This window comes from Myxine glutinosa, chromosome 11 (assembly GCF_964187855.1).
Source record: "Myxine glutinosa chromosome 11, kmMyxGlut1.1, whole genome shotgun sequence".
Lineage (NCBI taxonomy): Eukaryota > Metazoa > Chordata > Myxini > Myxiniformes > Myxinidae > Myxine > Myxine glutinosa.
The window spans coordinates 49,252,313-49,278,628 of NC_136271.1; the positions used below are offsets into that span (position 1 = coordinate 49,252,313).

The 26,316-nt window shown below is 43.5% G+C and overlaps 2 protein-coding genes across 5 annotated transcripts in view; both read right to left on the reverse strand.

The window, feature by feature from the left end:
* Window positions 1-494: 494 nt before the first annotated feature.
* On the reverse strand, window positions 495-16,185 carry LOC137413864 (protein salvador homolog 1-like). Of its 3 annotated transcripts, none has more exons than XM_068099302.2 (6): window positions 15,774-16,185; window positions 11,755-11,973; window positions 10,850-10,939; window positions 8,754-9,000; window positions 8,499-8,663; window positions 495-2,059 (listed from the first exon to the last, which is right to left on the reverse strand). In XM_068099302.2, exons 1-6 carry the CDS (start codon window positions 15,865-15,867, stop codon window positions 1,819-1,821), a joined length of 1,056 nt encoding a protein of 351 aa, XP_067955403.2. In that variant the 5' UTR covers window positions 15,868-16,185; the 3' UTR covers window positions 495-1,818. The 3 variants fall into 3 exon arrangements, with proteins under 3 accessions (XP_067955403.2, XP_078642770.1, XP_067955404.2); XM_078786644.1 differs by having other exon boundaries at window positions 8,499-8,629; window positions 15,774-16,000; XM_068099303.2 differs by lacking the exon at window positions 10,850-10,939 and having other exon boundaries at window positions 15,774-16,000.
* A 5,159-nt stretch (window positions 16,186-21,344) lies between these two features.
* EIF4A3 (eukaryotic translation initiation factor 4A3) overlaps window positions 21,345-26,316 on the reverse strand; it is a 65,907-nt gene continuing 60,935 nt past the window's right edge. For both annotated transcript variants that reach the window (XM_078786645.1, XM_068104719.2), the window contains exons 10-13: window positions 25,358-25,473; window positions 25,112-25,219; window positions 22,649-22,776; window positions 21,345-22,443 (exon numbers count right to left, since the gene is read on the reverse strand). In XM_078786645.1, the coding sequence (XP_078642771.1) occupies window positions 22,427-22,443; window positions 22,649-22,776; window positions 25,112-25,219; window positions 25,358-25,473 (369 nt within the window). In that variant the 3' untranslated portion in view covers window positions 21,345-22,426. The remainder of the gene's footprint in view (window positions 22,444-22,648; window positions 22,777-25,111; window positions 25,220-25,357; window positions 25,474-26,316) is intronic.

Consider the following 26,316-nt stretch of genomic DNA (forward strand, 5'->3'; position numbering starts at 1 on the left):
TTCCACGTTCCTGTGCCACCTTTAGTCGAACGTCAGGCATTGACAGCACATTCTCTATATTTTCATTCCAAACAGCATCATTCATCATTCCGATTACAAATTAATACTATAGCGTTAACATATCAAAATATAATATTAAATCACGATTGTATCGAGATATTATCAAACCAGTGAACCATTGTCATCTGCTCACTTCCGGATTCGAAAGCAAGATCCATGTGGATCGCATTTCAAAATCATAATTGTATCGAGGAATTTCTGAAATCTCCCTGCCTTACGACACCCGCTGGGACCACAAAACGTTCCACGGAAGGCTAATATATTTCCTTTTCGTAAAATATGCAGCTGTGATGGTTACTAAACGTGTGCCTCTGTCATGTGACCAGATCCCCAGCTCTGATTGGTGTATGTTTGTGGTGACATATGGACAGACAAACGCTGTTCTAGACGACATAGCCCTAAGGAATACGCCTCAAAAAACCCACAAAACGGTGTCATGTTACACAGGTTTATTAACTTTTTGTTGTATTGCTGTATTATAAGGAAGCATTAATAAATTAAGGATATTTTGGGATTTCTTTGGGGCTGAAAGAGTACTTAAGACTGCAATGTGCCATGTAAGTTTGACAAACATCGTACAGAGCAGAAACAATCGCCGCCATTTCTAACCCTCAAAGAGATGGCTTAAAAGGCAAGTGCTGGGTAATTCCACAGTACAGTTAACACAAAAATCCAAAGGCCCTAATCCCCCAGTGCATCCAACCACGAGGTGCAGTAGTTGGGGTGGGGGAGGGAGAAGGTCTTTGTCATACAAACAGAGCATCGAGACAATACTTTCATGCTTTTGCCAACACATGAGTAAAATACAATTTGGACAACACAACAACCTTGCCTGCAATTATATAAATATGTCCGGAGAGACAACTAAAGGACACACCAAGGTGAGAAATGTACACAGTGCTAAGTACATAGTACAAAACAAATGACTACATTCAGGTTGCTCGAATGCAACGAAACGGCAAAGATTAAAAAAAAAAAATCCTCATTCTGGGAGGACGATATATGTGTTACACAGAACACAACATAGGGGCTAGTGCTGGCATGATGATAGTTATACAAGTGTTCGAATAGAAAGAATGTTTAACACTCAATTTCAAGTTAAGTGAAATCGGACACAATACGTGGCACCGAACGATTACGCGTGGCAATATTCTAAAAATCAACCGTAAAAGAGGTTCAAAGGATAACCCGCATTACCAATGGAGATTTGCACCCCAGACCCGACGGTGTATCGCTCGAGTACCCGCACTGGCCGAGCGCATGGCTCGGAAGTGGTCTCGGTTCACCAAACCGTAACCGCCGAGCTTGGAGTGAAACCACAAGGTCACAGAGTCGATCAATCGTCACGAATGATCAAAATTCGTCACCGAGAGGGCTTAACAGTACTTGCCTGGAGCATGCATGCTGGTAACGAGGTCTGTGACAATGTTACATTTCAGTAGGGAAGGGCAACACACCCGAAATGTGAACACATATGGAGAAACATAAATATTCGGGGCACACCATGGATATTGCAATGTGTAACACTGAAGTCATATTGTTCGAGTTGGAAGGTACAATATGGTACTACAATGAGTTGTGGCAAAGCTTCGCACAGCTAGCACAACAACAAATTCAAGGGACGATAATATAATGGAATTGGTTTAAGATCTTTACCTCAAGCTTGGATGAAAGACGTTTTATATCAGCATCGACTTCATAACACAAGAAGACGTCAAAAGTGAGGATGTCAGATGGTACATGGCGACAAGATCATAATCAGACCTTGGTGCCATATGCCAACGGGTTTCGCCGCATTGGATGAGGCGAGTTGTAACGAAAGTTTATGTGTGAACGAGATACAACCCTGAGGTCCAGTTCCGTGCGCAGTGCACGGCGGTAAAGCTCATATGAGCGAACCATGGCCTCCAACTCACGCATAAACAACAGCAGCAGTAGGTTTTGATAAGTATCCAGCTCTGGCAACCGGAACAGCTCCCAGCGAAGCTTATAGTCAAACCTAGAGAAGGACCAAACAAACAACATAAAATTTTGATTTGGAAAGTCGTATATTGTCCAAAGAGCTATCATCTTATCAGAATTATTAATACAGACATCCCAGTAAGGACTAAGAGGAATAAAGAAGAAGAAGAAGACGAAAGAAGAAAATGCAAAATAAAAAAGAAGAGCTACATTCTAAGTACACCACCCCCATACCAAATAAATTAATAACATACCCTCCAGTGCGCGACATTGCCGGGATGCCTTCAGTGCCTGGCAATGCCACAGTGCAGCACATGAAGACAGAATTGGGAGGGAGCGGTGTACAATAATTGATTTATTAATTGTGTAGTTAAAGAAAAAAAAATCATAAAATAATTAATTTCTTAAGCAATTGGCTAATAGCATACCTAAACCTCATCCCAATCTGTAACGTTTTGAAAATTAATCAAGTAATTAATCGAGTAATTGAATAAATAATCGATTAATTGATTAATCAATAAATCAAGAATACCCTTTACAGCAAAATCACTTGGTCACTGTCGTGTTCAAAATTCAGCTTCCGAGCTCAAAAGGTGCCTGAGATATTGCCCAAATGAGAAAGGAAATAAATAAATACTAAATAAATCGATAATAATTCAGTAATTAATTGATTAATCAAAAATACTGTATTTGCGAAAGCACATGCTCACAATTGTGCCCAAATTTCAGCTTCCGAGGTCAAAGGATGGCTGAGATATCGCCCTGACAAACAAACAGGAACTAGAATGGCACTCAGTAGAGAGCATACCTCCGCCTGGTGAACAGTTTATGTTTTGGATCTCAGAATAGACTAGAGAATCACAATACAGAATTTATCTAATGTTTTTCAAATTATCTAATGTTTAAATTATCTAATTAATATCTAATGTTTTTTTCAATTGCACTTTTTTCAAATAATTCAAATAGTTCAATTTAAACTCTAAAAATAAGTTGAAAATGACAAAAGTATTTGGTCTCCATATTTCTTTATTTCACTGTTAATATTACAGAACCTTTGTTTTTGATTCAGAACTTAATATATCCTTTTAAATCAGAAAATAAAAAGAAATGGCATTGACAAAATTATTGACACCCGAGAATTGATATTTGGTAGCACAGCCTTTGGACAAAATAACTTCAGTCAAACGATTCCTATAGCCATGAATGAGCTTCCTCCACCTCCCGACTGGCAGTTTGGCCCACTCTTCTGGTGGAAACTGCTCCATTTTCCCCAGATTTGATGGGTGCCTTCTCCCAACTGCTGTTTTCAGATCTCCCGACAGGTGCACAATGGGATTTATATCTGGACTCATTGCTGGCCACTTCAGAACAGGTCAACGTTTTGTCTTGAACCATTCCTGGGTGCTTTTTGAAGTGTTTGGGGTCATTGTCCTGCTGCAAGACCCAAGACCTTCGACGGAGACCCAGCTTTCTGACACTGGGTTGAACATTGCACTCCAAAATGCCTTGGTAATCTCCTGATTTCACAATGCCATGCACAAATTGAAGGCACCCAGTGCCAGAGGCAGCACAGCAACCCCAAAACATCACTGAACCTCCTCCATGTTTGACTGTAGGAAAGGTGTTCTTTTCTTTGAAGGCTTCATTTTGTTTTCTGTAAACATAGAGATGAGGTGCTTTACCAAAAGCTCTAATTTGGTCTCATCTGTCCACAGGACATTCTCCCAGAAGGATTTTGGCAAACCCCAGTCGTGCTTTCTTATGTCTCTCTCTCAGCAGTGGGGTCGTCAATAGAACCCCCTTTCATCGAGTTGGCGACGGATGTTGCGAGTTGAAACTGTCGTACCTTGTGTCTGAAGGTCAGCTTGAATCTGTTTGGCAGTTGATCGAGATGCTTTCTCCACCATTCGAACAATCCTTTGCTGCGATCTTAAATCGAGTTTTCTCTTGCGGCCACGTCCAGGGAGGTAGGCTGAAGTACCAGGGGCTTTAAAACTTCCTGAGAACATTGCGTATGGTGGACACATTAACATCAAGGTCTCTGAAGATGGACCTGCAGCCTTGAGATTGTTCATGTTTGGCTACAATCTTGTGTCTGACCTCCTCAGACAATTCTCTGGTTTTCTTTCTTTTCTCCATGCTCATTGTGGTACACACAGTGACACAAAACAGCAGAATGACTCCTTTTCTCCATTCAAACTGGTTGCATGAGTGACTTTTATATTGCAGGCACCTGCAACTCACCATAGGGGAGTTGAATTCCAAAGTAAAGGAGAATCACCTGCTTGAAATGTAATTCTTTCTAACAACTTCTAAAAGGTGCCAATAATATTGTCCGGGCTATTTTAGGATTTCTGTGTGGAATAAGCTAAGTTTTAGTAATTTTTTCAGCTTTTTTTGTTTTGTTCCACTGCAATGCAAAGAAATACATATGTGGATTCCAAAATATTTTTTAATTTCAACAATTTTCTGGAAGAAATGGTGCATTATTTGAAAAAAGGGCAAGGCTGCCAATATTTTTGGCCACGACTGCATGTATCGTTTTTGGCCATATCTCCCAATGGTGAAGAATTACTTAAAAAACTAAATAATTTTCATATCCAAATCCATGTTCAGATTTTCACCAAAATCGAATCGATTCTTGGCTTGATCCAGTTGGCTGCGACACGCTTTAGGCCTCCATTAATCGCTAAGGTTTAAATAGGCTGATCTGGTTGGCCTAGATGTGATGTCCGCCATTCACCCGCATGGATCCATATCATGGCGACATGGGCAACAAACACGGAGCTTGCGAAACACCCTCGGCCAAACACAGATGTCCCTGCATGTTGGCATAGGGACACCGACACACACAACCTGTCCACAAGGTTTCGTCGAAATCCGTCCAAAATTTTTGAGATATCCTGCTATGTATCATTTTTGGCCCCATCTCCCAATTGTGAAGAATCACTTTAAAATTCTAGTAGCCGGATCTAAATCTGGATATTCACCAAAATCTAATCATTTCGTCCTTGTCGCATACGCTGCATCTCTGCCAAATATCGTCCAAATCCGTCCACAACTTTTTGAGATATGATGCTATACTATATATTGTTAGCCTTATATTAATGGTGAAGAATCACTTAAAACATTGTCACATCCCAATCTTCACCAAAATTGAACTGATTGATCCTAGTCAAACGCACAACCTATTCACCAAGTTTTGTCCGGATCCATCCATAACTTTTTGAGCTATCGTGCTATATAATTGGCTTTAGCCCTATCACGGAATGATGAAGAATCACTTTAAAAATTCTCTGATCCAGATCCAAATTATAATCTTCACCAAAATTGGATCAATTCTTCCTTGTCACAACCAACCTGTCCACCAAATTTTGTCCGAATCCGTCCACAACTTTTTGAGATATCCTGTTCACAATCAAACAAACAGAGACAGACAGACAAACAGACAGACAGGCGTGAAAACATAACCTCCATTCACCTTCAGTGGCGGAGGTAAAGAGCAGAGTCGGTCTCAGTCAACGTACAACTTGTGATCCCACAAGCTTTGCGGTGATGCCGATACTTTTCATTCTACTATATTTACTCGTAGTAAGGTTGCTTATAGGAAATATTGTTACAGGCCGGACATTTCTTGAGGGTAGTAATTTTTTTTTTTTTTTTTTTTTTTTTGTATACAAGATCGAGGCTCGTGAAAGAGCGAACATTAATCACACATGAAAGACAAACAGACACATAAAACAAATAACATCGGGAGCGGTAGACAAGATGGGGAGAGAGGGGGAAGGACACAAACACAACATTTGAGACCAGGGACCGAGAGACATGGAGACATCGAGAGATCTGTGGGAGGGAGAGGGCTTTGGGGGGGAGGCATGTGAAGGGGGGGAGGCATGTGAAGGGGGGGGGGGGTGGGAGAGGTATAAACATATGGACACTGCCAGGATTTCCAGGAAAGAAGTTTAGTATGATTAATTTCAGAAGGTTAGCCATCAAAAATGGGAAATAAATAATTTCCAGAAAATGATACTGCTCGTAATTGTATGTGACGAGCTGAAGTACCCGAAGTTGCCTGGGTAGGGGGGAGGTGACGGGGTGGGGGGAGGGAGGGGTGGGGGAGGAGGATGGTGAGTGAGGAGGAGAGAGGAAGGAGGGAGGGGAGAGGAGGGGTGAGAGGAATGGAGGAGAGGAATGGAGGAGAGGAATGGGGGAGAATGGGGGAGAATGGCAGAAGAATGGCAGAAGAATGGGGGAAGAATGGGGGGGAATGGGGGGGAATGGGGGAGGAAAGGGGGAGGAAAGGGGGAGGAAAGGGGGAGGAAAGGGGGAGGAAAGGGGGAGGAAAGGGGGAGGAAAGGGGGAGGAAAGGGGAAGGAAAGGGGAAGGAAAGGGGGAGGAGGGAAGGGAGGGAAAGGGGTGAGGGAAAAGGGACAGGGGGGCGATGGAAGAGAGGTGGATCGGGGGTCAGGGGGATGGGGGGTGGGAAGGGAGAGAGGAGGAGGCCAAATTTAACCATGCAGAGTGCCTTAAACTCAGCGTTGTCCAGGTAAAAAAGGAAATGGTAATATGGTGGCGCTACACGGTACACATTTACAGAGAACTTACCACCACCCCCCCCCCCCCCCCCCCCCCCCTCAGCCCACAACATGCCCACGTGAGGCCATGGTCACATAGCCTATGTTATATCCCCAAGACAAAGTTGTATTTGTACCCCGAGTTTGGAGTTTGTAACTTAAAAGATGTAGCCACGCCTCAAACACATACAAACAAAGCGAGAGAGAGAGATGTTTTTGCCTTTTATAGGTATAGATTTATTGTTTCTATATGATTACTTCATACATATTATAAATTACATAGTTATTACTAAAGGTCCAAAATTTGCCCAAGATAATTGAAATATTGAAGAGCAAGTATGAATAAAACTGTCCAAAACATTAAGACTACAAGTTGTTATACTATCGGTCTTGTATTCCAATAACTGTTGTTATAAAAAGACCTACTGAGGACATGTGTCATATCTGTGGATATATAATATCGTATGTTGAATTTCAGTATAAAACCACCGTTTAGAGGCCATTTTTCCCCGCAAAGCGGGGATTGGCCTTTTCGGGGACCGTGGTAGTTGTTGTTTTTTTGGTCCCCTTTTTGAAGCAATGTTTTACGGCCGGATGCCCTTCCTGACGCCAACCCTTTTTGCCGCCTTCAACGACAAACAGGGAATTACCAGTGAACTGGTACTCAATTAGCCGACCTCGGAAGGATGACAGGCTGAGTCAACCCCCCTGGCGTTAATTCGGCGATCGACCGGGATTCGAACCCAGGATCCTAGGATCCTAAGCCGGCACCCTAGCCGCTAGCCCAACACCAGGGATTGAATTTCAGTATGCCCTACTGAAATCTCGATGTACTATTTCTGGGCGGCTACCCTTCTGAAATTAATCAATATGACGTGAGGAACACATTCATGGAAAATTTGCCACTTTTGTCCACCAGGTAACGGTATTTCCACCAAATTTTGGTGGAAATACCGTATCGGTGGAAATACCATACGGTGGAAAATATAATATGGTGGAAATACAATATCCCGGTGCGGTGGAAATACAATATCCCGGTGTAGCTCTGAATATACACACTACGTACATTCATGGAAAATTTGTTACTTTTGTCCACCAGGTAACGGTATTTCCAAAATATTTTATTAAGCCACATTACTAATCACAGAGAAATGGCGTATTTTAGAATGAGGTTTACAACTTCCGGGAGGTTGATTTCTTGTTTTTCAAATTATTCTGTCCAGCGGTGCACGCTGGAGTGCATTGGCATGTATGATAATTGACACATTTATGATGTCTTTGGTTTTATGACAATTCCCCACTTTCACACAAAAGTAAAAACACAAGTTGGGGGTGGCCATCTCAGCTTAATAGAACATTCCAATACACACCCTAATGAAAACTACCATGTTTCAACACATTCATCCCACAAACGAACAAACAAAGACGTGCAAGTTTCAATGCATTCCCCCTACATCCATGATGACTATAGTTTTCATTGTACTATAACAGAGAATTGGCGTATTTTACAATGACCTAGGACTTGCAATACACTCTTCCACCGTGAGTGGCGCTCCATGATACACCTTTACGGAGAAAATTTGCATCCAGACCTCCTCCCCTCACGCCCCATCCTCTCCTTCTTGACGACAATTTTTTGTTAATGCCTAAAACCCCTCTGGATACACCCCAAGTAAAACCACCGAATATCAACTCATTCTGTCTCATGGTTTAGAAATGCATACAAAAGGCAACACCAAACAAAACAATCAAACCATCTCATCCGAAACGGGTGTGGCTAACAATAATAATAATTTTGTGAGTATTCAAAGTTGTTGGAGAAAAGAAAGAAAGAGGAAGCCTAACAAAATAAAAGAGCACAAAGATATTTAAAGAAAATTAAACATAAGATAAAACTCTTACTGGCAAGGTGCTTGTGCATAGACGCGGAGCCACTCAGGTGGAGACACGCCACGGTAAGGGTTTGCAGGGACAATAGGCGCATGTACAGCCCTGCCAGGCAGTGCTGCAGCATCAGCCGTGGACCTGGGAGGCTGTGCAGCATGGGATTTGTCACAGTGCACAATGCTGGATGAAGAAAATGAGGAAAATGCATGCTAAATATCATGGATATCAATATCAGAGCCAATAGTCGGGTAAAAATGTCCATGGTGGTACCTGTGTTTACAAGCAGGCATTCTACGATCCCCATGGTCAGCTCGCTCGTGATCTCTTACGTGCCCATCCCATCCAGCCCAGCATGCATCTCTCGCCAGCGGATGCGTCCAGTGTGTCGTGTTGGTATTGTGGTCAACATAATATCGCCGCCCACGCTCCGTCCATGCTAGAGACCAACCAGAAGGTAGAGGGGGCTCATCTGTGTTGAAAGAAGTGGAACGCAATGGGCGGGGAGTAGGAGGACGACCTGGAAAAGCAATGGTAAAGCGGTGAAAGGGCAAAATAGGATGCGTAAGGGGCAATCGACACACTACGTACCATTTTTTTTTTTACTCCATGTAGGAGACAGCACAGTCTCATTGAACACACAGCATAGTTGTCATTGCCATCTAGGTATGTATCAGAGCAGGAATTGAAATTTTGCCTGGGTACCAGCACACAATGGCCGACTCAAAAGAAAGGTACCATGGGATCTCAAACATGTGTGAGTATATGCTATGGTCGGCTTCATATCGTCTCGAAAAGGACAATGTACTCATATGATATGATATTGGAATGGTCGCTGGTCGTTCCAGTTGCCAGGTTTGAATGTGTAGGGTTACGTCAAAGTAACCGCAACAGTCGACCGCTTCAAAGGCTTCCTTGTGTCTAAAAGCCATGAGACCATGCAAATTGGAAGCCCCAAAGCAGTCCAGCGTCATGCCGATAGGCTCCACACGTGACTGGATCTAATCTCAGGCCGAGCAACCTGAGTCACGTGACGCACACCGCGACCAATTATCCCTTCACGGGTCTTTATAAAACCATGAAATGAACCTGTACCTCAAGGCCAAACGAATGCTAAAAGAGGACATTTATGACGGTTTCCAAAGGGTAGCACATTAAAAAAAAAATAGCCAAAAGTGGGCTGACGGTCATCTCTTGAGGTTGTAGTTCAGATCTCCACTGATTTTTGGGGACACCCGGTATGAAATCGAAAAAGCGAAGCCTGAGCAATTGTGCAGGCCATCGAGTAGAAGGGCTGTATCTGGTTTTAGAGCAATTGGTTTATAAACAAGAGATATCCATTTTTAAAATATTTTCGTTTAATTAACAATATCTGCCAAACCACGTGACCCATCGCAAATTCCAAAAGGACATTTTAGTAGATTGACATGCTGAACAGATCTGTGAAGTTTCCCCTCGATTGGATCAAAAATGAGGGAGGAACTCGGTTTTAAAGGTTCATGCCTAAAAACGTCATAACTCTGAAACCATGTAACGCATGACATCATGTTCTGTGACTTTTTTGTTCGTCATGGGTATGCGATTCTGCCTGCAAAGTTTGGCCTCGATCTGTTCAGTCGTTGCAGAGAAAAAGGGGTTTTCGTGTTTTCACGAAAAACAATATGGCGGCCGAACCACGTGACCTGTGACGTCATAATTACCATTAAAATATTCTGCAGATCGAGTCCCCCCTACGGTGAAAATTTGATCTCAATCGGTCCAATTATTGCAGAGAAAATCTTTTTTTAAAGGAAATTAAAACTTAAAATGGTACTGAGTTAAGGATCATCAGAATTATCAGAATTACCAAAGTTCAAAGTGCCATAACTTTGTCAAAAATTATTGAAACGTCGTGAAGTTCGAACTTGATCTGTAACTTATCATGAGGAAACCATGTACCAAGTTTGAAATCATTAGCATTAAGAGTTTAGAAAAAAAGTCCGGAAAACTGTTCTTTGCGTGATGGACTGACGGACAGACGGACAGACGGAGGGACGGAGTGCAAGCCTATAGTCCCCTCCGGTGGACGGACAGACGGAGGGACGGAGTGCAAGCCTATAGTCCCCTCCGGTGTACACCGGTAGGGGACTAATAAGGGATGGGTAGGGATCAGAATTTTGAAGAGTGACCACCACTCTCCTCCCTCCTCCGCCCCCCCACCCCCACCCCCTTATTAGTCAAGTTATTCCGTCATAAATCAAATGTGGACTTGACAACCCAAATGGTGTACAACAGAAATAAACATGCTCTCCATTGTAATAGTACTCAAAATTAAAACTGCACTCAGTACCCATGGATGTTAAATCGACCGACTTAAAGCGTGAGCACACCTGAACTCTGCCACTTCGAGCGTCCATCTCCACATCCAAATTCTTGGTTCAAGACAGGATCTGGTATCTCTTGTCCAGGAACATCATACACTGGTAAAAGTAGTGAGGTAGGAAGACATGCATCGATAACATTGAGGAACAGGGGACAAGTCACAGAGAAATGAGGACAAGTTACAAACACTTATGTACAGCTTTACGCAGAGTAAACTGGAACGGCACTCGGTGGAGCGCATACCTCCGCCAGGCTGAACAGATTACGTTTTGTATCCCACTGATGGGCCGGATCTGCATCCAAATCTTCACCAAAATCTAATCAATTCATCCTTGTCACACACCCAACATGCCCACCAAGTTTCGTCCAAATCCGTCCACAACGTTTTGAGATATCCTGCTCACAGACAGACAGACAAACAGACAAACAAACAAACAAAATAGACAGACAGGGGTAAAAACATAGCCTCCGCCCATCTTCGGTGGCGGAGGTAGCAAGGTGCAAGACAATGACATTGGGGAACAACAGTATATGAGGGGGTTTCAAAAAGTAATGGGATGCTGCTGATAAAGGCCAAATAATTATCAAGTCTCTGTTTGTGACACCCTCATACTTTACATGTAAACTACAAGCTCATTAACAGAGCATCAACAAAGTTACCTAATCCCACATCACAAAGTGAAAATTCAAAGCAATTCATCCTACCCTATGCCAAAAGGTCACCATTATATCAACCAGAATCAATGTTATCATGTTGAGATGTTTGCGAAAGACTACCAACCCAATACCATACATAGAGCATGCAAACAGAGGACGAATTATCCGATTAGATAAATGCAACATGGATGATTTCCTGTCCTTACCATCCCCAGACCTTCCCACCCCTATTCCTGACCCGATTAACCCAGCGTACCTTGCCCGTGGCAATACGTCCTTGATGGGCCGTGCCGTGGACAAGCACCACGCCTTTCACGCCGAACCAGATCATGTCTCAGCCCCGAGACCAAGTGACCTCCTCCGGTCTTGTTCTCCGCAGATACTGGTCTGCAAGTCTGAGCGGTAGCTTGAGGAGCCGCCGCCACAGATCGACGAGGAGCACATACGCTGGGCCGAATGAATGAGGGGACGAGAGCTGAACAAGAAAATGATGGATAAACATGAGAGGGAAGCATGTCCGACAAAAAGCAATACAAGCGAACAAACTTACAAACTACAACAGCACTCGGTAGCGAGAATACCTCGGCCAGGATGAACAGTTTACGTGATGTATCTCACTGACAGATTTGCATCTGGACCTTAACCAAAATCGAATTGGCTTGGTCTCGTCACCTACCCAACTCAACCACCTATTTTTGTCATAATCCCTCCACAACGTTTTTAGATATCGTGCTATACATCATTTTTGGTCCTATCTCTCTCAATGGTGAACAATCACTTTAAAATTATAGTATCCGGATCCGGATCTTCACCAAAATCTAATCAATTCGTCCTTGTCGCTCAATTTGTCAACCAAATTGTCCAAATTTGTCCGCAACTCTTCAAGAGATATCTTGCTCACAGACAGACAGGCAAATGGATGAAAACATAACCTCCGTCCACCTTCGGTGGTGGAGGTAACAAGAACTGAGATTTCATTTTTAAGCTTAGGGCGTGTTGGGAGAAGGAAGACAAACCTGTGATTGGTGGGTTTTTACCTGAAAAAATAAGTGGGAAGTGTTTCAAGGAAGTGCATTGAAAGCTGCAGCAGAGGTTAAAGAAAAGGAAGGTAGACGACATTCAGACTGGCTCCAAGAGAGTATAGGATTGTTGGAGAAATGTGGTTTTGGGAGTTACGTGAATATTAAGGAATGCATGATGGGCCGGAAATGATGAGGCGTAACCGGTAGTGATGTGGGAGAAGACGTGGTGAGGAGATGGAAGAGAGACGCCATTGAACGGTTGAGCTGAGGAACCTGTGCGTCTGCTGCCTTACTATACACCAAGAAGCTAATCCAGAAGCGTAATATCCTTAATCCCGATTGGTTAATATCACACCAACTAACATCCACCACTAACTAATGCTGGCAGACAGGACACCCTGCTTAACGCGTATCCGAGAGACGGCACACACAATGATGAATCACCCCGACGAGGAAACACCAGGATGACATTTTATAGCTGGAGGTGGTTTCCAACCCAGGCTAGACAGCTCATCATAGGCGATTGTGCACAACTTTAGCTTTAGGATATCCTGCCAACCCTCAACGCTGCAGCAACAACTTAAACGTTTGCCACAACTCAGGTCAAGCCACCTGTAATTTCAAACCCTGTGACGTCATGACATTCCCTTTGACTTGTGAACCCAGACATCCACATTAAAGAGGGGCTCGTGCCCCAAACATCCCTTCCCTTTCTTTCTCATTACGGTTATCGTACCTCTCTCAAAATTGTTTTGAGAACATTAATTGCCCTCATTTTAGTCTATACAGACTGACTGTAGTCTCAAACACAAGACACTTAGAGGAGTACTTTAACCTAGGTTGTGCAACATGAGTGTTGTGAAGTTTGACATAACATCCCCGACATCATAAATCATCCGTAATGAGTACCACTTTAAAAGACGATCGCAAACAGTCCGCTAAACAAGGTTAATGTTATTTGTGCTACAACCAGAGTTGGAATTCTAGGGTCTGGAGTTGAGGTGACCCCCCACCATTAGGACCAGTTGAGGTAAACCACACAAGGACCGGTTGAGGTGACCCTCAACGAGGAACGCTTGAGGTGACCCCCACAGCGAGGACCAGTTGAGATGACCTCCACAACGAGGACCAGTTGAGGTGACCCCCACGAGGACCGTTTGAGGTGACCCCCAAAGCGAGGACCGGTTAAGGTGACCCCCACAGTGAGGACCGGTTAAGGTGCCCCCAACAGTGAGGAACGGTTGAGGTGACCCCCACAGTGAGGACCGGTTGAGGTGACCCCCACAGCGAGGACCGGTTGAGGTGACCCCTACAATGAGGACCGGTTGAGGTAACCCCCACAGCAGGGACCGGTTGAGGTGACCCCCCACGAGGATCGGTTGAGGTGACCCCCACGAGGACTGGTTGAGGTGATCCCCACAGCAAGGACCGGTTAAGGTGACCCCCACAGCGAGGACCGGTTGAGGTGACCACCATAATTAGGACCGGTTTCGGTAACACCCATAACGAGGACCGGTTTCAGTAACACCCATAACGAGGACCGGTTTAGGTGGCCCCCATAATGAGGACCGGTTTATGTGACACCTACAACGAGGACCGGTTGAGGTGACCACCATAATGAGGACCGGTTTCGGTAACCCCCATAACGAGGACCGGTTTAGCTGACCCCCCATAACGAGGACCGGTTTAGCTGACCCCCCATAACGAGGACCGGTTTACGTGACCCCCATAATGAGGACCGGTTTAGGTGACCCCCATAACGAGGATCGGTTGAGGTGACCACCATAACGAGGACTGGTTTGGGTGACCACCATAACGAGGATCGGTTGAGGTGACCACCATAACGAGGAACGGTTTAGGTGATCCCCATAACGACGACCGGTTAAGGTGACCCCCACAGCGAGGACTGGTTGAGGTGATCCCCATAACGAGGACTGGTTTAGGTGATCCCCATAACGAGGACCGGTTTAGGTGATCCCCATAACGAGGACCGGTTTAGGTGACCACCATAACGAGGACCGGTTTAGGTGATCCCCATAACGAGGACCAGTTTTGGTGAACCCCATAATGAGGATCGGTTGAGGTGATTCCCATAACGAGGACCGGTTTAGTTGACCCCAATAACGAGGATCGGTTTCGGTGATCTCCATAACGAGGACCGGTTTCCGTTTAGTTGACCCCCATAACGAGGATCAGTTGAGGTGACCACAGGCACAATAAGGAGGACTGGTTTAGTTGACCCCCATAACAAGGACTGGTTTAGTTGAACCACATAACGAGGATCAGTTGAGGTGACCACCATAACAAGGACTGGTTTAGTTGACCCCCATAACGAGGACTGGTTTAGTTGACACACATAACGAGGACTGGTTTAGTTGCCCCACATAAAGAGGATCGGTTGAGGTGACCACCATAACTAGGACTGGTTTAGTTGACCCCCATAACGAGGACTGGTTTAGTTGACCCTCATAACGAGGATCGGTTGAGGTGACCACCATAACGAGGACTGGTTTAGGTGATCCCCATAATGACGACCGGTTAAGATGACCCCCAAAGCGAGGACCGGTTGAGGTGATCCCCATAACGAGGACCGGTTTAGGTGATCCCCATAACGAGGACCGGTTTAGGTGATCCCCATAACGAGGACCGGTTTAGGTGATCCCCATAACGAGGACCGGTTTAGGTGATCCCCATAACGAGGACCGGTTTAGGTGACCACCATAACGAGGACCGGTTTAGGTGATCCGCATAACGAGGACCGGTTTCCGTTTAGTTGACCCCCATAACGAGGATCAGTTGAGGTGACCACCATAACGAGGACTGGTTTAGTTGACCCCCATAACGAGGACTGGTTTAGTTGACCCCCATAAGGAGGATCGGTTGAGGTGACCACAATAACGAGGACTGGTTTAGTTGACCCCCATAACGAGGACTGGTTTAGTTGACCCACATAACGAGGATCAGTTGAGGTGACCACCATAACGAGGACTGGTTTAGTTGACCCCCATAACGAGGACTGGTTTAGTTGACCCCCATAACGAGGACTGGTTTAGTTGACCCACATAACGAGGATCGGTTGAGGTGACCACCATAACTAGGACTGGTTTAGTTGACCCCCATAACGAGGACTGGTTTAGTTGACCCTCATAACGAGGATCGGTTGAGGTGACCAAGATAACGAGGACTGGTTTAGGTGATTCTCATAACGAGGACCGGTGTCGGTGACCCCCAGCCCCACTGCAGGTATCCTCACCCTTCAGGAACGGCTGTGGCTCCTTCTTCAGAAATCTTCCCCGCACTTCCCCTTCCCGCGTCGCATCTGCCTTGCTCTTCCTCCGCGACAGCATTGTACTGTACGTTGATGTTTAAATACAGTGTAGTGCATATACTATCATTGTTACCGCGAAAACACAATCAATAGCGCACTAACCCTGACGCAGCCATGACTGCATTTAAAAAAAAATCTGTTCCCACTTTTTTAAGATGACTGGGAAATAATATCTTTCCATCCTTTTTTTTCGTTCGTAACATATATTAATAAGCATTTTAATCAAAGGTGTCAGAAGCTCGTAAGCGCGCCGCCAAATCGCTTGCTCGCCGCCACAAGACGCGCACACCGACACCATGGGATTGTAATAAATCCTTCACTTGTTCATCAAAAGGATAAATGCGAACTGTTTACACTCCCAATATGTAAAAGGTGTCACGTTCTTTCGGGTACAAAATCGTGGGATTAAAGGGTCATTTTTATTAAACTACATTATATTGGCCTATTTCTTCATTTAAACCCCCAAAAAGGTCATTCATATCAACAGGGGAAATTGTGAAATTTTATTTGAGGACTTCCTCTATAAATTATTTTGTTGATAACAAAAAGATCGCAAATTACCATCGAATGCAAACGGCAGTTTGTAAAAAAGTGAAAAAGAGAAAACGCTCACCGAGCTACTTCAACGTAATATACACCAACCAAAGGAGTTGCACCAAAGTGTAAATTCACCATAGCATAGCATTACATGTAAGCAAGCTACAGTGGAAGCCTCAAAACTGTAGAGGAGAAAACGATCCATGAATTGTACAGCACAGTAATTATAAGAGGACCAGTCAATAAGTAACCTTAAAATGGCGATATAAATTCGAGAATGTAATGTGGGTAGTTGTAGACGACATACCGTATGTTATATCTTTGGGTAAGAGTCATGTTTTGCCTGTTTTAGATCTGGAAACATTGAGCATGTGACGTCACGTCAGGAGGGAGTTCCAAGATGGCGGCTCCCTTAGAAGCATGCACCAGGGAGGAGCAACATTCTGTCATCCGTTTCTTGGGAAGTGAGGGTGTGAATCCCAGTGAAATCCATCGCAGAATGAACATGCAATATGATGACATGTTTATCACTGCAGCAGGTGTACGACTGGGACAGGAAGTTTAAAAGTTGAGGCCGGCCCGAGCGAGTGTCTGCCACACGGAAGCCTCTCCTCAGTGAAAGACACATGAAAGCCCGCTTGGAGTTTGCAAAAAAGCACCTAAAGGACTCTCAGACTTTGAAAAACAAGATTCTGTGGTCTGATGAAACCAAGATTGAACTGTTTGGCTTCCGTCTGGCCACTCTGCCATAAAGCCCATATCGGTGGGGTGTTGCAGTGATGGTTGTCCTTCTGGAAGTTTCTCCCATCTCCACACAGGATCTCTGGAGCCCAGCCAGTGACCATCGCGTTCTTGGTCACCTCTCTTATCAATGCCCTTCTCCCCCGATTGCTCAGTTTGGCCATGCGGCCAGCTATAGGAAGAGTCCTGGTTGTTCCAAACTTCTTCCATTTAAGAATAATGGAGGCCACTGTGGTCTTGGGAACCTTCAATGCAGCAGAAATGTTTTTGTAGGCTTCCCCAGATCTGTGCCTCGACACAATCCTGTCTCCGAGCTCTGCAGGCAGTTCCTTCGACCTCATGGCTTGGTTTTTGCTCTGATATGCATTGTCAGCTGTGAGACCTTATATAGACAGGTGTGTGCCTTTCAAAATCATGTCCAATCAATTGAATTTACCACAGGTGGACTCCAATCAAGGTGTAGAAACATCTCAAAGATGATCAAGAGAAATGGGAGGCACCTGAGCTAAATTTCAAGCGTCACAGCAAAGGGTCTGAATACTTATGTCAGTGATATTTCAGTTTTTTATTTTTAATAAATTTGCAAAACTTTCTAAAATCCTGTTTTCTCTTTGTCATTATGGGGTATTGAGTGCAGATTGATGAGGGAAAAAATGAATTTAAACGATTTTAGCATATTATACCTCTCCCCCCCCCCCCCCCCCCCACTCCCCTTCCCACGCCTCCTGCCCCCAAGCCCTCTCCCTCCCAACACTTTTCCCTGCTCTCAAATGTTGTGGTTGTGTGCTTCCCCTTCTCTCCCCATCTTGTCTTCCACTCCCTCTTTTTGTATATTTTGTTTGTTTGGTTGATTTGTTTGTGAAATAAATGTTAGCTCTTTCACGAGCCTCGATTCAGTATACAAAAAAAAGAAAAAAAAAAGGCCGCAACATAAAATGTGAAGGGGTCTGAATACTTTCTGAATACACTGTATGTGTGCAAGATAAGGATCGTTACCTAGAATGGCTCACAAAGCTTCTAAAAGAACTCAAAAATACTTGGAAAATTATCTGAGAGAAAGGGGTGTGCCTCTCAATCAGTGTGTGAAATTAACACCAGCCCGACAGCCCGTGGCTGGTAACTTTTGTCCCGGGCTGGTATCTTTATTGAGTTGCCAGCCCGGTGGTCTGGATAGATTTTGCCCTACACTTTCCTGTGTGCCCCAACATCCTGGCAGTCATTGACCTGATATTGACACTGCCAGCCAGCTCGGCCGAATGTGAGTGAGGATTCTCACAAATGAAGATCATGAAGAATGATCTCAGGAACAGGCTCAAGTCAACAACAATGTCGGATTTGCTCTGCATCCAACTAGAATCTGCGGACATCACCGACTTTGAGCCTAAGCCAGCAATCAACTTCTGGAACAGCTGTTCCAAGAGAACGAGAAGGCCCAACTTCACCCGGAGCGGAGCAGGGGCCAGCTTGTTGCCAGAGCTGGTGCGGGATCAGGTCACGGAGATAGATGCTGCTGCTGTTGCAGGTGGTGAACCTGAGGGAGCTGGTCTGCCGGAGCCAATATCAGCAGCTGACAAACAGTCGGATTATGAGTCCGGCCTTGACACTGACTGCGAAGACGTGGTTCTGGATGACATTGAGGACTTACAGGCTGCCGTGGAAGATATGTAAAACTAACAAGAAGTGTGATAGATCATAGACCGACTACTAGACCACAAGTTTTTCTCAACTTTGTATTACTTTAACTCACCATCAAGTTATCAACTGTGACTGTCCTGCACATGTTGATCGATCTATGCACAAACATTTTATAAAATTTCCTCTTTTCTGACAATAAAACGTATTTGGTGTCATGAAAATATTATTCACTGGTGTTTTTGTATTTAATTATTCGAGAAGACCTATAGTTGCTATTAGGTTTTTAGGGAGTTTATTCCTGAACACTCCTAAAATGCACCAATTTGAGTCCTTATTTTCATCTGTTCTTCGGGCTGGTAACTTTTTCTTCGGGCTGGTAACTCTCAAAAGTTACCAGCCCAAATGGCTGGTAACTATATGCCCCAATTTCAGACACTGCTCTCAATTGCCCGAACTGCAGACTCTCAACAATGTAACAATGTGGTCAGGTGCAAGGCTCGAAGAACTGTGGATGGGCGTGCTCTACCCAAACCCTCGACCATCGCTACCAGTGAATGAACGATGAACCTTGCGTGAGTGCCTCCTGTGAACATGGGAGGCTTGGTGGTTTAATTAATGGACGTCGGCCAATTGGAACGACAATGCCGTGCGTCATTTCTAACAAGTAATGGTTACCAACTCTCTGACAAAGGGCATCTTCGCAACGTGGAAATACAGAGCTTTGCCAACTATACCAGGTAGACTTCCCTGAGGGAGACGCCGTATCTGTAACAGCAATGGGAAGGTCATATGTGGGGTTTGTGAATGCATAGGGGGGCAACGTATGGAATTGGGTTCCCATGTTAATTTCACATTAAGTTCTGGCAACCATTATAAATGCATTTTTACGACTCCTAAATTGAAAACTGCTGTTGCCATTTTTTATAATCAATTTTTGGTGAACTTGGCCTGAGATCAAAGGTCATGGGTAATTCTTCGTTTGGGTGACAATTTTAATCAAAACCAGCATATAATGCATTTGCTTGTGAGCTTCTTCATTGTAATAAATCTTTTATAAATGTATTCATGCTTTTTGCAGGAAAACAGAGTGAGGTGGTTTCTTGTGGTGAGGGTTGATACAGGATGGAATCTTCAGTCATGTCCCCAGTCTTTAATTCAGCTCTCATTTCTTACCATCCGACATCCCTTAAAAAAGTGTACAAACAAAAATTAGAATATTTATAATTAAAACCTGCTGGAAACCTTCAGAGATTTTGTTTTGTTTGTGACATCCATTTCTGTATTTTATGGTTTATGTAGAGATTGGAAAACCTCTATGGCCAAAATCCTCAAAAAATAGAAGAACCAAATACATCTGGTGCAACCAAGTTAGGAAGACGAGACTCAAATTTCAAGCTCTGCATAAAAAGCCAACATTCAGATCGTAGAAGACTCGTCACCAAGCCATCGTTAGACGTTTATACAAAATTTCTGACTTTCATTCAGAAACTATGGCAGTATGGCGATGGTGTCTTTCCAGAGAGCAGCTGCCGACTGGGTCAAGTGACAGATACCAAGCTGTGCTTCTTCTGCCAGGCAGACACCCTTGGCCAAGATAGACACGAGATGTCCAGCTTAAATGCAGGTGATCAGCTTCAAGAGAAAGAGAGAGATATCACAATGAAACATGGAAGGTTAAAGGTTCACCTCAGTGCAGCCATCAGCGCAAATGATGCTCATGCCATTGATATCAAGTACTGCTGAGTAAAGCATGGACAGCGTGCACCAAAGAGAGGCACGGAGGATACTGGACAGTCTCATTTGGCAGAAACAAACATTGGCGTTATTGCATTAGACATTGAGTTTATTACCTCTGCCAGTGAAGGTGGATGGAGGATATGTTTTCACCCCTGTCTGCTTGTTTGTCTGTTTGTGAACAGAATATCTAAAAATGTGGATGGATCCGGACGAAATTTGGTGGAGAGGTTGGGTATGGAACATGGACGAAATGATTAGATTTTGGTGAAGACCCAGGTACGGATCTGGGGATTTTATGAGCGATTCTTCAACATTGAGTGACACGGCCAAAAACGATGTTGCATGTTGTTTCAAAAAGTTGTGGATGACTTATGACAAAATTTGGTGGATGAGATGGGGTCAGTCACAAGAAGAAGCCGATTAGATTTTGGTTCATGTCGGATCCAGATCTGACCTAACAGTGGGATACAAACGGTAAACTGTTCAGCCTGGCGGAGGTATGCTCTCTAGTAAGTGCCGCTCTAATATTTCCTATATTTTTATGAGTCTGATTTGCATCTGGGAACGCAATTATGGTTATCCATTTTGAAATTGCCACTCTTTCATCGAAATAATGAAAATTGTGTTTAAAAGACTATTTCATTGAGATGTTGCCCAAGCTACGGTAGGTTAAAAGCACCCTGCTCGCCGAAGTGAGTCGCTGAAAATGCGCTCACAGCCCATGTGTGAAAGGCATCGTTTGCGTTCAAACGTCATTCTGAAAGTCCCGTATTGCTGCCATGTTTTCACATCGCAAACAAATATGTGGAACAAAAAGCAGTAAATGGAGACAAGGTAATACAGAGCGACTGTTATCACGTGTTATAATGCTTAAAAACCTCCTTCCTCCATTATACAGATGCCTTTGACAAGCAATCACCAACATGCTGAAGAGAAAATAACTTGGAAATCTTTAAACGTTATGTTTTCACACATTAGAAGTTGCACATTTAATCTACCTTCTTTATCATCCCACTTACCACAATTTTGATTTCCAGCACGTGCACCAAAACAGGAAACAGGTATCTGGGTATCAGTTGCAAACAATATGGGCTGACAGGATGGCCTCGGGGTGCGCATATTAGCCTCTAATCTGTCTAGCTTGGGTTTGATTCCTGACCAGCTATAACCCGTCAGTCCAGTTTTTCAATGACGGGCAGGGTGAATCATCAATGTGTGTACCCTCTTTCAAATTGACATTAAACGGGCGTCCCATCTGCCGACATTCGTCGGTGTATGTTAAAGATCCTATGGTCTTCTTTGTGAAGAGTAAGAGCTATCGCCGGCACCAGGGGCAAATTCCAAATTCATGCCCTACCTAGTCAAATGTCAGGCCTGGCCAGCCGGTTTGTGAAGACTCTGGCCAAGCTTCCCCCGGCAGACTCCACAAAAAGGTGGGATAATGGTCGCCTTTAAAAAAAAGAAGAAGAATCACAAACAAAATAAAAATTTCCTCTCAAATGGTTTGGATACATCACTCAAATGTTTTGATTATTTTTAACAAGTAAAAGTCTTGGTCAAATTTGAAAGCCAACCCAACAACTCCATCAGCCAAAACAAAACTGTAAAATACAAGAAGCCACGTTCTCTTTGCAGCAATGTAGACAATCTGACCATCCAGCTGTCATCATTCTGAAAATTGCATGTTTTAAACTTTAAAGAACAAAAAAATTGCTCCAAGATGACAAACGACAAATCAAATCAATAATTGCTGTTTACTGATGAACAAACATGTAATATACAAAATAAAAAACCCGATCCATAGAAATGAACCCGAGGCAGAAGGGGAAATTAAAAAGTATACAAATTAAACACTAAAACGCGGAAGAACTTGAGCTGGATGGAGCAGGAATGCTCGAATGGACACGACTGAAGAAGCTTGCAGCGATCTACACAAGATCAGCAACTGTAAGAGATGGCAGGGCACAAACGAGCAGGTTACATAGGTTCAGCAATTTGAGTCTGTCAACCACTCACTTTGCTTTCACAGCGACTCAGGCCATACAGAAATGTTCAAGGATGTGGAAAGTTCAAGAAGCAGGATAAATTAAAGTTGGGGGAAAGGGGTTAAAACAGTGAGAGAAAAAAACAAACATTGAGGGGACAAGTACCATTCATGGGCATTTCATCGATCTGTGTGGAATAGTATTGCTCAATGTCACGCAGAATGCGGATGTCATCGTTTTTCACGAAGTTGATGGCAACACCCTTGCGACCGTAGCGACCCGAACGGCCAATTCTGAGAATGGAATCAGTACAGAAAACAACGTGAAAATAAGGGCACAAATATGGATTTGATTCAATCACAAGTACATACCATGGGCATGGGCATGTATCAAAACAAAAAAGAAAACATTTGATGGGATGGCAGATATCTATGACTGCAAACTTGTTAATATGAAGTGCTGTGGCAGATCTCAACATGCATTTTGATCAAGTAGTGTCATGTCAGAATATTCAAAATGCTTAAATAAAATAAACAATCAAGAATAAGAAATAGATATGCAGTATACATATAAATATATCAATGTGCGAGGCAAGTTGTGGGTACCCCCACTCCCCTTGTATTGTAAATAATGTGTTTGTATATCTACTTGGGGAATTATACATACGTGGTCCAAATATTAATTGAAAGACTGTTAGTCACGTTCACTATGTCAATAAATTATATTTCCTTCAAAATCATGGTAGATTAGCAAACCTATACATGTTTGGAAAGGTTATAGCATAAGGAAACTAAAAATCAATGTTTACATTTGGAGAGATACCTGTATGGCGGCCATTTTGGATTTTCAAAATGGCCACTGTAAAATACATATTTTGTTCTATTTCTGCCTCTAATTACCCTAAAAACTTTTAAAAATATACTAAACCTATATTTTCAGGGACAAGGAATCCAATGAAAGTATCAAATTAGTGCTATGGGGAATGGTAAGACAAAGGTTTTGAATTGCAAAATACTGTCTTTATATTCGCGATAAGTTGCATAATCAAATACATGTTATCATTTTGTACAGGCAGTTAATAACATAAAAATGTGTCACAATAATTCATATCACCAACATACACAGGCAGTCAGTATAACTTTACATCTACACAGGCAGTCAATGACAAAATATACACAGGCAGTCAATGGCATCAAACGTACACGATTACAGAATATGCCATTTAGAGTTCGTCATCACTGTCCTGTGTGTCGTATCCGACAATATAGTCCGCATCGTTTTCACAGTCCGTTCCACACAAGCAAAGGTCGGTCAAATTGATTGGCAAATCGAATTGGTCGAATGGTCGATCAAATCGAATTCGATGAATCGAATCGAATCGAATCGATCGAATTGGTCGAACGAAGCGATTGGTCGAATGGGTCGAATGGAATTGGTCGGAATTGGCAAATGCAAACATTGATTTTCAGATTTTCCATGTAATAACGTTTCCAAAAATGTATAGGTTTGCTAATCTACCATGATTTTGAACGAAAAAAACATAGTGAACCTGACTATGTTTAGCTTTGTGGCCACATTTGTCCCATAGATCCCATTTACCGTATACACTATATCCTATTAATCGTACTGCCCGGTTATGTTATACACAATCGTGAATCTCGATCGGGTCAGCTCTCGCTCCCGAACGTCCCGCTTATCAGCACCAGTGGTCATGCACGATCAGACTACTTGCACCTAAACCGAAGAACACCCCTACTTATAAAGACGGTGACCCGAATTACAATTCAGTGTAGTTGGGAGAGTTCCCCAAAGCAGTTTTAATGGCAGTCAAAAGTTGAGAGTTGAGCTGAGCTGCAGACAAATGGGAAGAGTGCAAGCTGGAGATTGTACCAGTGAGATTTCCATCACACTGAGGGGGAAGTGGTCAGCCCACGTGAGGTACGTGATGGCGGCGAAAGTACCGCCCCATCACAGTCACCGGACAGGCTCGTTACACCCGGTGGTGATCAACACTAACTTTTGTTATCCTCACTAATACATCGCCCAGGCATCGATTTGTTCCATTGCTTCTCCCACCATCATTCCCAACCAAACTCAGTCAGATATTTGGATCTGTGGCCCAGGTGAGGAACTTAATTTTATTGTTTAATAGGTAAGTATTCTGTATGGTCTGCTGTTGAAACTCCATCCGGATTTATGCCTCATGTCTCTCCTAGTTGCGCAGTATTATGTGCTATTTATTCCTTCTCGTTCATTTTTGTCGTCACCATTATTTTTTTACCAAATCATTAATAGTTGCATGAGGTTGCTATTTTTATTTTCCACTTGGGCATGGAGATCTGTCAGCATAGCAAATGTTAGGATTTCTGCAGCTTTCAGATTCAAAATGCTACATTTTAGGGCGCTGTCTTTGTAAAGGAAATAGACGTATGGTTCCAAACACCAACTTCATCCAATTTTCACATTAAACTCGCCTAAGCCTCAATATGTCTACCAAGTTTCATGACATCTGGCATTCATCAAATCAGCAAAACTAATAAGGCAGCAAAGTTTTCATCCCTGGCAGATCCCATCAGAGGTTAAGTGCTATGTGCCGGGCTGCGTACTGTAGTGCGAAACAAAGATTACCTGTGTATGTACAACTCTCTGTTGTTGGGAAGATCATAGTTTATGATGAGGGAAACTTGAGGCACATCCAGACCACGAGCCCACATGTCTGTAGATATGAGGACACGACTGTGGGGAAGTGAAACACCCAACTGAGATCCTTTTAATTATGTAAAATTGTAAAGGCAAAAGAAAATAATAACAATAAACAGTCATTAACCCCTAAACTCCTGGGCAAAGCAAGCAGCAAGGACATGAAGCCTTTACCTTGAACCAGAGCGGAATTCTTTCATTATACTCTCACGTTCTTTCTGGGGCAGGTCTCCATGCATTGACGACACGGTGAAGTTTGCCTCCTGCATCTTTTCAGTGAGCCAGTCCACCTGGCAGCCAAAAGGGCAATACGACCAAACTTAAAGATCCCAACAAACGATTATATTAGCAAGAGAATTCAAAGGAAAAGGACGTTTGGCTTATCATGCATTTCAACACAGTCAAACCTGTATAGAAAGACTGCTCAAGGGAGAGAGATAAATGGCCTTTATAGACAGGTGGTATTTTGTACAGGTTTGCGGCCCCCATTGTTCTGCAGTACAGTGACGGTATTCAAGCACAAGTACGGAAATGTATACAGTAAGCAAACTTTCCCTGGTGACCTTTATCACCTCCACCACCAAAGGTGGACAGAGGTTATGTTTTCACCCATCTGTCTGTCTGTCTACAGGATATCTCAAAAAGTTATGGATGGATTTGGATGAAACGTGGTGGACAGGTTGGGTGAGTGACAAGGACAAATTAATTAGATTTTGGTGAAGATATGGATCTGGATTCAATAATTTTTTCAGGTGATTTAAGAGATAAAAATGACAAATGACAAAGCACTATAACCTCAAAAAAGTTGTGGACGGATTCAGCTGAAATTTGGTGGACAGGTTGGATGGGTGACAAGGAAAAATCGATTCAATTTTGGTGAAGATGCAAATCTGGATCCAAGAATTGTTTTAACTGATTCACCATTGAGTGTTAGGGTCAAAAACAATATGTAGAATTAAATTTCAAAAAGTTATGTACAGATCATGACAAAAACTAGGTGGATGTGTTGGTTAGGCGACTTGAACAAGCGGCTTATATTTTGGTTCAGGTCCGGATCCATATCTGACCCATTAGTGGAATACAAAACAAACTGTTCACCCTGGCAGACGAATGCACTCCACAGAGTGCCGTTC

Coding starts and splice junctions, on each gene's coding strand:
- LOC137413864 (XM_068099302.2), bottom strand. CDS start 15,867: ATGCTGTCGCGGAGGAAGAGCAAGGCAGATGCGACGCGGGAAGGGGAA. Junction 8,664..8,753: donor ATGCCTGCTTGTAAACACAG/GTACCACCATGG, acceptor TTCTTCATCCAG/CATTGTGCACTGTGACAAAT. Junction 2,060..8,498: donor TATGCACAAGCACCTTGCCA/GTAAGAGTTTTA, acceptor GTCCTTCTCTAG/GTTTGACTATAAGCTTCGCT.